The sequence below is a fragment of the Jaculus jaculus genome, chromosome 4 (assembly GCF_020740685.1).
Source record: "Jaculus jaculus isolate mJacJac1 chromosome 4, mJacJac1.mat.Y.cur, whole genome shotgun sequence".
In the NCBI taxonomy this organism is placed as follows: domain Eukaryota; kingdom Metazoa; phylum Chordata; class Mammalia; order Rodentia; family Dipodidae; genus Jaculus; species Jaculus jaculus.
In genome coordinates this window covers 66,701,683-66,714,748 of record NC_059105.1, presented here as the reverse complement: position 1 = coordinate 66,714,748, position 13,066 = coordinate 66,701,683, and the positions used below count along the sequence as shown (strand labels likewise).

The window sequence follows — 13,066 nt, the reverse complement described above, 5'->3', positions numbered from 1 at the left end:
GTGCTTGCCTCACCTTTGTGTGTCTGGTTTACATGGGATCTGGAGAGTAGAACATGAGTCCTTAGGCTTCACAGGCAAGTGCCTTGACCGCTGAGCAGTCTCTCCAGCCCAAATAAAACTTTTTAAAGTGAATACTATAATATGATTTTAAATTTTGGTATAAACTGATCAAGTGACCATTTCATCTACTTTAGAAATTTAGTATCTTAAGTTGGAAAAAACAAAACAAAACAAAAACACTTTTTTGGTGTTTACCCCCATTTCATTCACTTAAGCATACACATATTTGCCGAGTGCATGGCGTATTAGGATGAGTAACAAGAGACAATGATGTGACAAACAGGAGAAAAGCATTGACCTTCAAACAGAGGGAAAAAGGCTAAGTGGACCTGATTCCTTAAGAAAGCATCACATCTTCACCCTCAGTGGTGGGCTGGTTATCCCAAAAGAACCCCCAGTAAGGCTGGATGTAAAGCTTGGGAAGGAAGGGGGCTCCTGCATGCTCAGTAATAACTCTACTCCAAACCAGGAGTCAGACCTCTATCCAAAGTATACTGAGCAAAAAATCAACAACCAAAGCCCACAGTCCTTTCCTGTAGTGGGGCATAGAATAGTGCAGATGAGTGATTCTAGAATGCGAAAACAGGTTAAAATGCAAAGAAAGCAAGCACAGATTTTGCAGGGAGGGTAGTGGTTATACTTATGAGCACAAGTATGTGAGCCATTTCTTCCTTTTAAAATTTTATTTATTTATTTTTAACTGTATTTTATTTACTTGAGAGAGAGAAAGAAGGAGACAATGGGAAATCCAGGCTTCCATCCACTGCAAATGAAATCCTGATGCATGTGCACCCCTGTGCATCTGGTTTACGTGGGTCCTGGAGAATTGAACCAGGATCCTTTGTCTTTGCAGGTAAACACCTTAACCACTAAGCCATTTCTCCAGGCCCCCCCCCCCCACTTTTTTAGAGAAAGACAGAGCAAGAAACAGAGAGGGCCTCAGTCACTACAATCAGACTCCAGTTGCTGTGCCAGCTGGTGGGCATGTGAAACCTTGTGCTTGTCTTGTGGGACTGGCTAACATGGAATCTGGAGAGTAGATCATGGGTCCTTAGGCTTTGCAGGCAAACGCCTTAACTGCTAAGCCAGTACTGCAGCCGCTTCCTTTTTTGTTGTTACTGTTGCTGCTGCTGTGTAACTTGGTATTGGGGTTCAGAACTGATGGCCAGCCAGGCTGTTCTTTCCATGATGGCTTGGCTAGTCTTGGAGCAGAGGTCTGTTGCCCATGACGAGCACTTCCTGCTCCTTGCATAGTGGAGCGGGGCCTTCCAGGAGCTACTGTGCTGAGCTTTGTTTTCTTGTTGCTCCTACAACCAGGGCTGAGCATCATCAGGATCTGATGCTTGAATCTTCTCCATACACATTTTCTGCCACTTATACTTAAATTTTCATGCGCGAGTATGCGTGTGTGTGTGTGTGTGTGTGTGTGTGTGTGTGTGTGTAGTGTGGTATATGTACATGTGTGTTCAGTTGCATCACTTGTGCATGTGGACGAGAAAGATTGAATGTCCCCGCCCATCACTCATGCGTGCTTCCTTGCATGGAAGCTGCTGTTTCTTCATGAGCCACAGCCATCCTCTGGTTTTTGCTCCCTGCAGAGCTGAGGTTATAGTCATGCGTGGCTATCCACGTGGGTGCTGAGTCTCAGGCCTTCGCGCTTCTGCAGTATAGAGCTCTCACCTGCTGAGACATTGCCCCAACTCCTTAATTTGACAAACCAGTGTGACTAGGGACAAATGAACTTCTTGGCCCTCTTTTTGAAGATCTTGGGCCTCAGGAGAGTCTGGAGGCAGCCATGATGCCAGTGGTGATGGGGTCAGATGGAGGAGTGTGGGTGTACAGACACCCACTGAAACTCTAAGGAGGAGATGGCCAAGGATGGATTTTTAGAGAAGTAGAACATGCCAAGGCATTTTAATAAATACCCTGCTTATGCTCCCAAACACTAGGGCTTCCAGTGTGAGATCTGGCGTTTGGCCTGACGTTTGAGGGGCGGCGTACAATTTGACCACTAGCTGCCTGTGGTGGAATCTGCGGTGTCTCCAGGCCCCATTCCTAGTGTCCTTTCAAAACTCCTGCTCAGGGTGCAGTGATGCCAGAAGAGGACCTTTTTAATATAACAGCCAGACAACAAAGCGAGGTTCCCGTTATACATGTGGGAGAACTAGCAGCATGAGAAGGAAGAGCTAAAAGGAAGAGCCTAGAGACACAAAGGACATCTGAGAACTTGCAGCGAAAATGCTCAGAATGTTGAGAGCACATTAAATGCACAAGAGTTGGATCTGTTGTGTAGAAGACAGAGCACAGGGAGCTTCTGATGATGGCCAACATGGCTACTAAATTTACGACTTCAGTAGAAACCATGGAGAATCAAGTTGCAGAACTATCTAAACCACAGAGAAGGGAGGGAAAGATGGATTACCCTACAAGTCTAACACTTGAGTAACAGAGGTTTCAGAAAGAGCATGAGAAATGTAATGCTTGAAAGGATTCATGCCTGAGAGGGGAATTTCCTGGAAGTGAATACATCTGGTCTGTAGTGTGAATGTCCATCTATAGTGTGAATGAAGCGATGCAGAGTTTATGCATGAATGAAGGCTCACGCAGATACTGCCACAGAGCCCAGGATGTGGGATCAAGTGGGATGCTTTAAAAGTCATCCTCGTGCTGGAGAGAAGGCTTAGTGGTTAAGGCAGTAGCCTGCAAAGCCAAAGGACCCAGGTTCGACTCCCCAGGACCCTCGTAAGCCAGATGCACCATCTGGAGTTCATTTGCCATGAGTAGAGACCCTGGCATGGCCATTCTTTATCTATCTGCTTTACCCCCTCTCAAGTAAATAAAAATAATTTTAAAAAGTCATCCTCAAAGAAATGCAAATCTCATAAATTTCCCAGGTTGCAGCGCCATCAAGTTTTTGAGGAAATGAGTTCTATATCCAGTTTGGATCTGGGGAGAGAGCAAAATAGACAGTTTTGTATATATATAGGCTTCACCTATCCTGTGCTGTTAAGGACAGTAAGAAAATTCAAGAGGAGAACATGGGATCCCGAGTCGGCGCAGGACACCTCAGGTAGTAGTGAAGGGGAGACTCGCTTGGCCCTGTGGAGCAGGCCAAAGCAGGAGCAAGTAGGTCAAGCGGGAAAAGTACCAAGGGTCTGAGAAGGGAGTCTTAAGCCAGGACAAGGTCCTGCTTTCATACCAAGCGTCACTGGGGCTCAAGAGAAGAACAGGATGCCAGAAAAGACAAATGACACAGGAAATAAAGAAAGGCAACAAGAAGCACAACAGCCTGTAAATAAGAAGCTCAGTGCAAGTCTGACCTCACAGAGGAGGTGGTTTTCTTTGAGTACTCTGGGCCTCTCATTCTGCTCTCAGACCTCATTTAAGTCTGGTTCAGCATTGAATAAAATGTACCTAATGTCTTAGTTACTGTTCTTATTGATGTGACAATACCTTGAGGGAAAATGGGCTTATTTTGGCTTTTAGTTTCCAGGGATACAGTCCATCATGGTAAGGATGGCATGACAACAGGTCACCTTTAGTTCAGTAATCAAGTAAGATGAATGTTGATGCCTAGCTAATGTTGTCTATGTGTTTTTTAATATTTTATTTTCACTTATTTATTTGAGAGAAAGAGGCAGAGAGAGAGAGAGAGGGAGAGAATGGGCAAGCCAGGGCCTCCAGCCACTGCAAACGAACTCCAGACGCATGTGCTTCTTGTGCATCTGGCTTATGTGGGTCTTGGGGAATTGAACCTGGGTCCTTTGGCTTTGCAGGCAAACACCTTAACTGCTAAGCCATCTCTCCAGCCCACGTTCTCCGTCGTATTCAGTCTGAGACTCCAGCCCATGGAGTGGGGCTGCCCACAGTTAGGGTGAGTCTTTCCACTTCAGTTAACCTAATTTAGGAAGTCTCTTATAGTTAAGCTCAGAGATTTGTCTCCTAGGTGATTTTAGATCCGATCAAGTTGACAATTGAGATTAACCATCTCATCCAGCTATGTAGCGGTAAGTGACTGAATTGAGGATGCAAGACAAAATGTGTTATGTAATAACTCCGATAGTATGTTAAAGGAGGGGTTACGGATGATAGGACTTGGAAAAATAAAGAGGAAAGTTTGGGAGAGAGGGTCAAAATGCTGATCACTTTCTTTCAGCAACTGAGGAGTTGAGGTTATGATCAGATGTTGACTGGAAAATAGATGTCTCAGTATTTAAAATTTAGAGTAGCAAAAAGAACTGCATATAGCTATTAAACAAAGGCTAGAAAATGGCAAGTAGTGTCATTTTTCCCTTTTATTTATAGGGCCATCATTGTCTAAAACTGACTCATCAGGAAACGAACATCATAATCTAGTTTAAGGAGAAATAACTGGAATAAAAATCAAGATATTTGCCTAGATTGTGGCATTTGGAATGAACGTGGAATCTGTTACTATCTACTATAAATTATATACAAATCATTGGCGTTTATTACTTTACTAAACATTCAGTACTGAGTTTGAAGCTGGATTAAATTTAGGAGCGGCGGTCGCCTCAGTGATGCCATTTCTCATTTTTCAGGTCTTGGTTTAGATGAACCAAGAAGGCTGTGTTTTAAATTAAGTCATAATAGTGTCCTTGTTCTAATGAAGCAATATTTCGCATTTCCTGAGACCAAGTTGCATAGCTATAGGCAGATTCTTTAATCCTTGAGGAAATGAAGTATTGCTAAAGACAATGAAGCAAAGCTGCCATTGTCCTCAAAGCTCCAGCATTCCCTCAGCATCTGGAACATTCTATTGGAAGAGTTATGCAAAAGTGTACCAGCTGTCCTTGGGGGATGAGGTGAATAGATAAACAGGAGTGTGGCTTGCTTTATGAGTTTTGGAATCGCCTGTGGTTAATAACATGGTAGCGGGTCCAAAGCCTTTATGCCAATAGTTATGGTGTGGCTCTGAAGACCAGGATTTCTATCATACTCTTAAGTTACTGCCATACTTTGACATGGCCTTTTAATATGTCACAGTTTATTTATTGCCAGTAAAGTTGACACTGTGGTTTCACAAATTTGGAGTTTTGTCTCTAAATGATGCTTTCCAGTATGTTGAAGTCTCCAAGCAGGTTTTATTGAGCGCAGCCTTAAAACTTAGTGCAGCCAGGCATGGTAGTGCATGCCTCTAATCCCAGCACTGGGTGGCTGAGGCAGGAGGATGGCAAATTGGAAGGGAAATACTGTTCAACAAATTTTGTCCTGGGCCTGGAGAGATGATGCAGCACTTAAGGCGCTTTCCTACAAAGCCTAACTGAGTTTTATTCTCCAATACCCACGTAAAGCCGGATGCACAAATTGACACATGCATCTGGAGTTTGTTTGCAGCAGCTGGAGGCCCTGGCATGCCCATTCTCCCTGTCTTTCTCTCTTCTCCCTATCTCCCTCTCTGCTTGCAAATAAGTAAATACATATTTTTAAAATTGCTTTGGGCTGGGGAGATGGCTTAGTGGTTAAAGGTACATTTTTGCAAAGCCATGTTCACTACCCCATGTAAAGCCTGATGCAGAAAGTGATGCATGTATCTGGTAATACATCACAGTGGCACATACATGCAAAGGAAACATGTAAAATAAAAAATTGGTGTGAAAAACAGGAAAATGAGCAAAATCATAAACTCAGAGGTGGCTGTCCACTGACAGGCAATCAGCCTAGAAAGTCCTTTTCCTAGAGTCAATTCCAGACTCTTGCCCTTCATTTATAGAACTCTTTTTTTTTCTTCTTTTGACCTGATATGGGAATAGACTTGGATGTTATTCTGTTGATTTCCACCACTTCCCTACAAAGGTATGACTCACATCCCCTGGGCCTGTCACTGTGGACACAGACCTGTTACTGTAGCTCAGGCTTCCTCCAGACAGGCTGGGCAGGGCAGACCTAAGCCAGGCTGCTGAGAAGGGTATCGGAGCAGTGTGGTAATTGTTGTCCTGCTCCATGGAATGGCCATACATTGGCATAATGTCACAGAGCTTTGGTTCTCTCTCTGAACCATGTGGGCAGCTGGGGCCCAACCCTTAAGGGAAGGAAAACAAACTAGGATGTGCACAGAAGCCAAATTTTGGCATGGTCTGAGGGACCCTTGGTATAGGCTCCCTGTACTTGCCAGCACCCTGTTATTTCAGAGACCAATGTATGCTGAGCACCAAAACCCACACCCAGGACTTAAGGCACTTAGGTTAGGGAAGCAGATGGGTTGTTCCCCCATGTCATTGTTCAGACACTGCTCTGTTTTTGCTCATTTATTTGTCCTTGCCCGGAACCACCTCAGCTAACGGACTGCGACCTCCCCTGCCTGTAAGGCTGGTCCAAGTGGAATGAAGACTGTTTTCAAATCAGACAGGATGGCTTTCAAGATAAAGCTATTGCCAGTTGCTGAGTGTGTTGGGGCTGCTGTGTCCTTTTCCCATTGTACTCCCATTGTACCCGCTTTACATGGGGCATCCGTGGGAACGGGGAGTGGCCAGGCAGGGCGCCCTCTGCTGTCCAGAGCTCCTTCCCGCAGCCTCCCTGGGAGACCGTGACAACTGCCTTTATCTTCTGTAGGCACTTTCCCCTTGTCTTGTAGGGTTTTCTTTTCAGATTTATTGCCCCCCCCCCCCAAGCAGTCCTCTGCTTGCTTCCTTCTGGGTGGTCTGCTTTTGTCAACAGCAGCCACCCCGTGTAAACGGGAGGACCCGAGTTGTTGATACATGAGGAATCCCGCACACCCGCTTCTGTAATCAACTAACACACTGGCATTCAACACCTGGGCAAAGACAGCCCACTAGGCTGACTGCCTATCCCTGTACCCAGAACAACCTCCGTAGCTTTTTAAAATTGCAGGAAGCCTGGGAGCCCCTGTCCCAGGCAGGGCACCGGAAGGGGACAAGAGGCTAGCTGAAGCCAGGGGCTCTTGGTGCCTCCTCTGCCACTTCTCTCTCTGGGCCATAGTTTGCCCCGATTTGTTATATCATGTGGCTCCCCTCTTACGGCTACTTCCCTTGAAGCAAAGCAACCTTTGCTTATGCTGTGCACACCCCATCCCACCCTGAACCCCATGTCTAATTCTACTAACTCCTCCTGGCTATACTTCCTCCCGGTGGGGTGTTTGCTGAAGGAGTGAATAAATGAATGAACGAATGAATGAATGAAGGAGCAGAGTGTGCAGGAAACAAAAAGTCTCCTGTCTGCTTTAGGAAGCTTAGGAGCCTCCTTGGGTGTGAGTGACAGGAGGAAGTGGTTAAAGAGGGAAAAGCGGATGGGCCCTGGGGCTGGCTGCCCTTTATAGCCCCCCCCCCTTGACATTACTTCACCCCACCCTGGCTTTTCCTCCTGTCAGCCTGTCAGGACTTAGTCTTCAATGTGTCGATGTACAGAGCAGCTGTAATTTCAATGTTTCATTAGCGTAAGTTCTGCTCTTTGAACACTGGGTTGGAAGCTTTTAAAATCCTGGGTTTTGTTTCCTGGGGAGCATTCTAAAGGAATGGCGACATCGCTGCTAGATCGTTTTCATCTTAGCTTCTGCAGAGCTGTGACACCTACAGGGCAGTCTAGTTAACCTCCCCCATGGCCTCTAGCTCCTCTAAAACCAGAGGGTACAGACACCCTCAGGACTTTGCTTATCCCTCCTGCCTGGTACCCAGCACAGGGTCCACAAGGACATCTGCCAAGCAAATCAGTTTCTTCCACTCAGCCTAAGTCAGCTCACCTCCAGTACATAGGAGAGCTCATGGGTTCAGGGACAGCATTATTGGGGCAGGTGTGGGCTGGCCTAATACAGACCCCTGTGGCCAGCCTCAACTGCCCTCTACTGGGAAGGTGTTGGTGTCAAGGATGTTGGCTTGTCCCCTAAGTTTCTCCTTCAGTTCTGTACCGTGGCGTGCGTTGTTTCATTCCTTCAGATATAAGGTGCACTTAGAGGGGACGTCAGCTGTGACAACCTTCCAGGGATCGGGGAGGAAGGGTCGTATGGAGGCCATATGTCCCTACTGTGCCACCTGTATCTCCTCCTGCTTCTCCCCCCCCCCCGGGGCAGATGTGGTTGTCCTCCCTCTGGCTGCACCAATTGTAGGTATCGGTTAACACGTCAAGCCCTGGGCTGGAGAGGTGGCTTAGCTGTTAAGACGTTTGCCTGCAAAGGCGAAGGACCTCGGTTTGATTCCACATAAGCCAAATACACAAGGTGGCACATGTGTCCGGAGTTCATTTGCAATGGCTAGAGGCACTGGCTTGCCCCTTCTCTCTCCCCCACCCCACTCAAATAAATTAATTTCATTTAAAAATTAGCCAGGCATGATGGTGCATGCCTTTAATCCCAGCACTCTGGAGGCAGAGGTAGGAGGATCGCTGTGAGTTCGTTCTAGGCCAGCCTGAGCCAGAGTGAGACCCTGCCTTGGGGAAAAAAAAAAATCAAGTCCTTTACTAGGATCCCAGTCAGTAAAGGAAGGAGGTGGTAGAGCCATCAGATGGTTTTGTTTCTTTTGCACCTGACTCTGGGTGCTTGTTGAGGCTGGAAGTGACTTGGCTCTCAATTCTGAGGGATTGCTGCTTGTACACTCCTCCTTTCTCAGCTCCAGCTTTGTTCCAAGCCTTCAGCCCTGGGCTTGTCTGTGTGGTCGGGGTTATGCTCTTGGGGCCTCTTCGAACCCCAACCCAATCAAAGATGAGTCTTAGCAGCCACTCTTCTGGAGGAGACTGGAGTGGGAGGGAGAAGGGATGTGTCCCCCACCATCCCTGATCCTTGGTAGGAGACTGGCTGGTAGCGGAGGAACCTGTCTTGGCTGACAACAGTTGTAAGAAGATAAAACAAGTCTTGCACTTTAAATAAATGCGGTTTCTATATTTGTCAGTTACATCCGCACTAATGCTGGAAAGAGACCGGGGCTGCCAGAGTCATTCAGTTGCGTTGTATCATAGGCAAAGGTGAGGTCGAATCATTAGTTGAACTGAAAAGCTTGAATGTAAAAGTGACCCTTGACAGTTACCCCAGTCAGGCCCAGTGTTGGAGATGACCTATTATGCTTAATTAAATATGTGACTTTGGGGGGGGGGGGCTGGAGAGATGGCCGAGAGGTTAGGCACTTGGCTTGTAAAGCCTGATGGCCCGGCTTCAATTCCCCAGCACCCTTGTAAAGCCAGAGGTAGAAAGCAGTGCATGCTTCTGGAGTTTATTAGCAATGGCGGAGGCCCCGGTGTGCCCATTCTCTTGCTCTCTCTCTTTCTGCCTGCCTGCTTCTGTCTCTCTGTGTGTCAAATAAATAAATAAATAAAGATATTTTAAATATGCGACTTTTCATTCAGTGTTGGAAGTATTGGCTGACCTCCTGAGTGTCACATGTTGCCTCTGTTCTATGAAGAATTATACCGGCTAATAGGTTGCTGGTTCTATGAGAGACAGACTTGTTTTCCCAGAATGCCTTTTTCTGCCTCACCTGTGAGGTTGTGTTGGCATGTGTTGCATGCACCCATCATAGGACCCTACCTTTGTCCTCACTGGCTGCCCAAACTGCTCAGGAGCTAGTAGACTCCCCGATAACAAATTATAGCGATGGCTCTGTGTTAAATGTATATTACATTAAAACCCCCAATTCTTTCTGTTTCATCACCCCAGATTACTTGTAGGAGCACCTCGAGCAGAAGCCCTTCCACTGCAGAGGGCGAACCGAACCGGGGGTCTGTACAGCTGTGACATCACGTCCCGGGGACCTTGCACACGGATTGAATTTGATAATGATGGTGAGTCTGCGCTTTGCTCATTTGGTCAGTCCACCTGTACCCTACTTAACTTAGCATGAGGAAGGAGAGGGTGGTGACAAGCATTTATTCTTACAGAGAGAAGCCCCGTAGGTCCTTATTCTTCTAACCCAGGCTGACTTGGAACTCAACCTATAGCTACCGGCTGGCCTTGAACTCACAGTGATCTGCCTACCTCAGCCCCTGGAGTGCTGGGCCAAGAGGACCTCTTTTAATTGTATCAATCTTGACTTTTTAAATATTATTATTTGTCCTGAAAATACTTTCTAAATCACACTGAGATGAAGCATTTTGCTGCCTCTACTAACCCTGGGTTCTAAATAAATACGGTGTATTCATGTTGCCACCTAGTGGCCAATTGAGTCCGTTGCAAAACTGAATTCATCCTAGTGAAGAAAATTAAACATCTGTATTTTAAACTCAGGCAGTCATGATTTATCACTTGTAAGAATATTTTGGAGAGGTGTCTCAGTTAAAGGTGCTTGCTTGCAAAGCCTTATGTCCTGGGCTCAATTCTCCAGTACTCATATAAAGCCAAATGCACAAAGTGACACGTGTCTGGAGTTTATGTGTATTTGCAGTGGCAGAAAGCTCTGATGTACCCATTCTCTCTCCCTCCCCCTGTGGGTGTGTCTGTCTTTCTCTTTCTCTCCTCCCCCCCACCCCCGCATCCTTCCAAATAAATGAAAAGACTTTAAAAAACAGGAATATTTGGGAAAGGGACTGGGAAGATGGCTCAGAGGTCAAAGGCATTTGATTGCAAAGTCTGCCTGGGATCAGTTCCCAAGCCACACGTGTAAGTTGTATGCAGAAAGTGGTGTAAGTGCCTGGTGTTCGTTTGCAGCAGCAAGTGACTCTGGAGCACCCATACAAACAGATGGAGGGGGGCGATTAAAAAGGTTGAAAGGTACAAATAAAAATTTGAAAAAAATTGGGGGTAAGACTGTCTTATCACTTAACCTAGTGTCTTGCACCATCTCGCCACCCCTAAAGCTTTTTATTTACTTTTTTAATCTGGATCAAGTAACTGAATTTACTAAGCAGCTAGGCTTGAGATCAAGGCAGTTTAGAAACAGCTTGTTGTATTTTTGTTTACCTCTTTGTTCATAGCCTGGCAGTCACCCAGAAGGGCACTAACTGTCTGTAACATGGGTTCCTTCCTGCAGCTGACCCTACATCAGAAAGCAAGGAAGATCAGTGGATGGGGGTCACTGTCCAGAGTCAAGGTCCAGGAGGCAAAGTGGTGGTAAGTGTGGAGAGGAGAGGAGAGCTTGCTCCAGTGCTTTCCCGTCCCGTGCCATGACTGGGCCTGCAGCAGCTGACCATGCACAGAGCCTCTGCCCATGTGGGATTTGCGTCCCAGCCCTCTCAGACTCCCTGTTTGAAAGCCGAGCCACATGTTAAAAAGAAGCCAAACCGTCACTTCTCCTGTGATTGCTGCTATCTTATGGCTCAGGCCTTACAACCTGCTTCTCTATAGAACGTTCCGATTCAAAGAACTTACAAGCACTTATTGAATCTCCCTGAAACTCGAGGTGGTTTTCAAGTAGGAAAGACAAGCCAAAGTACACATGATTTCTGTTTAGGAACTTTGTGGGTTCTAGAGATAAATCATTGCAAGATACGAGATTAGTGTTGGAAAAAAACATCAGGTAATCTCGCTCTTATTTATTCTGGACATCTTCATACAGAAGAGCATTCGTTTGGTGGCTGTGTGGTCTGGGAGTGTTTCCAGGTTGGAATACAAGCTTTTTATTTTTGTCTGTTTGAGAGTCTAGTTGTAGTAACAAAATTTGTATAGAAATGAGAATATTAGAGAACACGGAAAATTTCTCCTCAAGAGGGTGCATTATGGGAGATGGACTTGCATATTATATTTTCAGACACCCAGATTGTATTACATGGAAGGTAGCCATGCACACCCTGTGGAAATTATAGAGATTATTTCATCTCTTCTGGCAGGGTAATTCTCTCCACCTTTTAAAAATAGGAAATAATCTGAGATCTTGGAAACATATCTAGGGAGAATTATAAGAAAGTAGTATGGGTAGAAGGACATGTCTTTGTTTTAGCTGTTTCCCTGATCCCTGTGAAAACGTGACCATGATTTCTGTCCTCTAGAACATAATTACTTTCACATTGATGTGGCAGGTTTGCAGCCACTAAAAGCCAATTAAGTTAAGAAAATGTAGTAAGAAGGCGTTTCCTTTGTTTATGTGACAGGTAAATTTACGGATAAATTGTGGATACAGACTGACATTTCAATATTTAGATTGGAACTTTACTCTTTGAGTGAGAACAAGACAGAAGTTCTGTTTCCTGTGTGTTTGTTTGTTAATGGTCTCATTCGTCCCATTTTGTGGAAGGTTTGCTGGTTTGGAATGCTACCCCAGGATGAGGACATGATTAATCATTCTATCTAGAATGAACCTCTTTATTATTGGTAATTTTACCAATACAATGAATTCTATGAATTTTATTTATTTATTTATAAGGAGAGAGAGAGAATGGGCACACCAGGGCCTCCAGCCACTGCAAACGAACTCCATACTCATGTGCCCCTTGTGCATCTGGCTTACGTGGGTCCTGGGGAATTGAACCTGGGTCCTTTGGCTTCTCAGGCAAAGGCCTTAGCTGCTAAGCCATTTCTCCAGCCCCTATGAATTTATAAATAACTAGATTTATAGACATGAGTGGACTTTTTATTTTCACCTACCTGCAGACATGTGCTCATCGATACGAAAAAAGACAACATGTTAATACAAAGCAGGAATCACGAGACATCTTTGGGAGGTGTTATGTCCTGAGTCAGAACCTCAAGATTGAAGATGAAATGGATGGAGGAGACTGGAGTTTTTGTGATGGCCGGTTGAGGGGCCATGAAAAATTTGGTTCTTGTCAGCAAGGCGTAGCAGCTACTTTCACCAAAGACTTTCATTACATTGTGTTTGGAGCCCCGGGTACTTACAACTGGAAAGGTAGGACTTCTGTATTCGTAGAAGCATTAGAATATCAACAAAATACCCATAATAGGCACTGTTTTCTAAGTTAACATATGCCACAGGTATTTTATGTTGTAAAGTGGGATATTAAACCTCTACCGTGAGTTTAAAGAATAATGGAAACACTTTAGTGTGAGAGATTTTTTTCTCTACTAGTATTTTATGTCAGTTAACATTTTGGACATTTCATACAGGAATATGATTGTAGGAATTGCTTTTGCTGTTTTATATTTGTTCCTTAA

General features: G+C 45.3%; 1 protein-coding gene across 6 annotated transcripts in view; it reads left to right on the top strand.

Annotated features, from left to right (window-relative positions):
* The window catches only part of Itga6 (integrin subunit alpha 6), a 96,641-nt gene that overhangs the window by 33,851 nt on the left and 49,724 nt on the right, over positions 1–13,066 (top strand). For all 6 annotated transcript variants that reach the window (XM_045146974.1, XM_045146973.1, XM_045146978.1 and 3 more), the window contains exons 2-4: positions 9,680–9,804; positions 10,989–11,068; positions 12,545–12,800. In XM_045146974.1, coding sequence (XP_045002909.1) covers positions 9,680–9,804; positions 10,989–11,068; positions 12,545–12,800 — 461 coding nt within the window. The remainder of the gene's footprint in view (positions 1–9,679; positions 9,805–10,988; positions 11,069–12,544; positions 12,801–13,066) is intronic.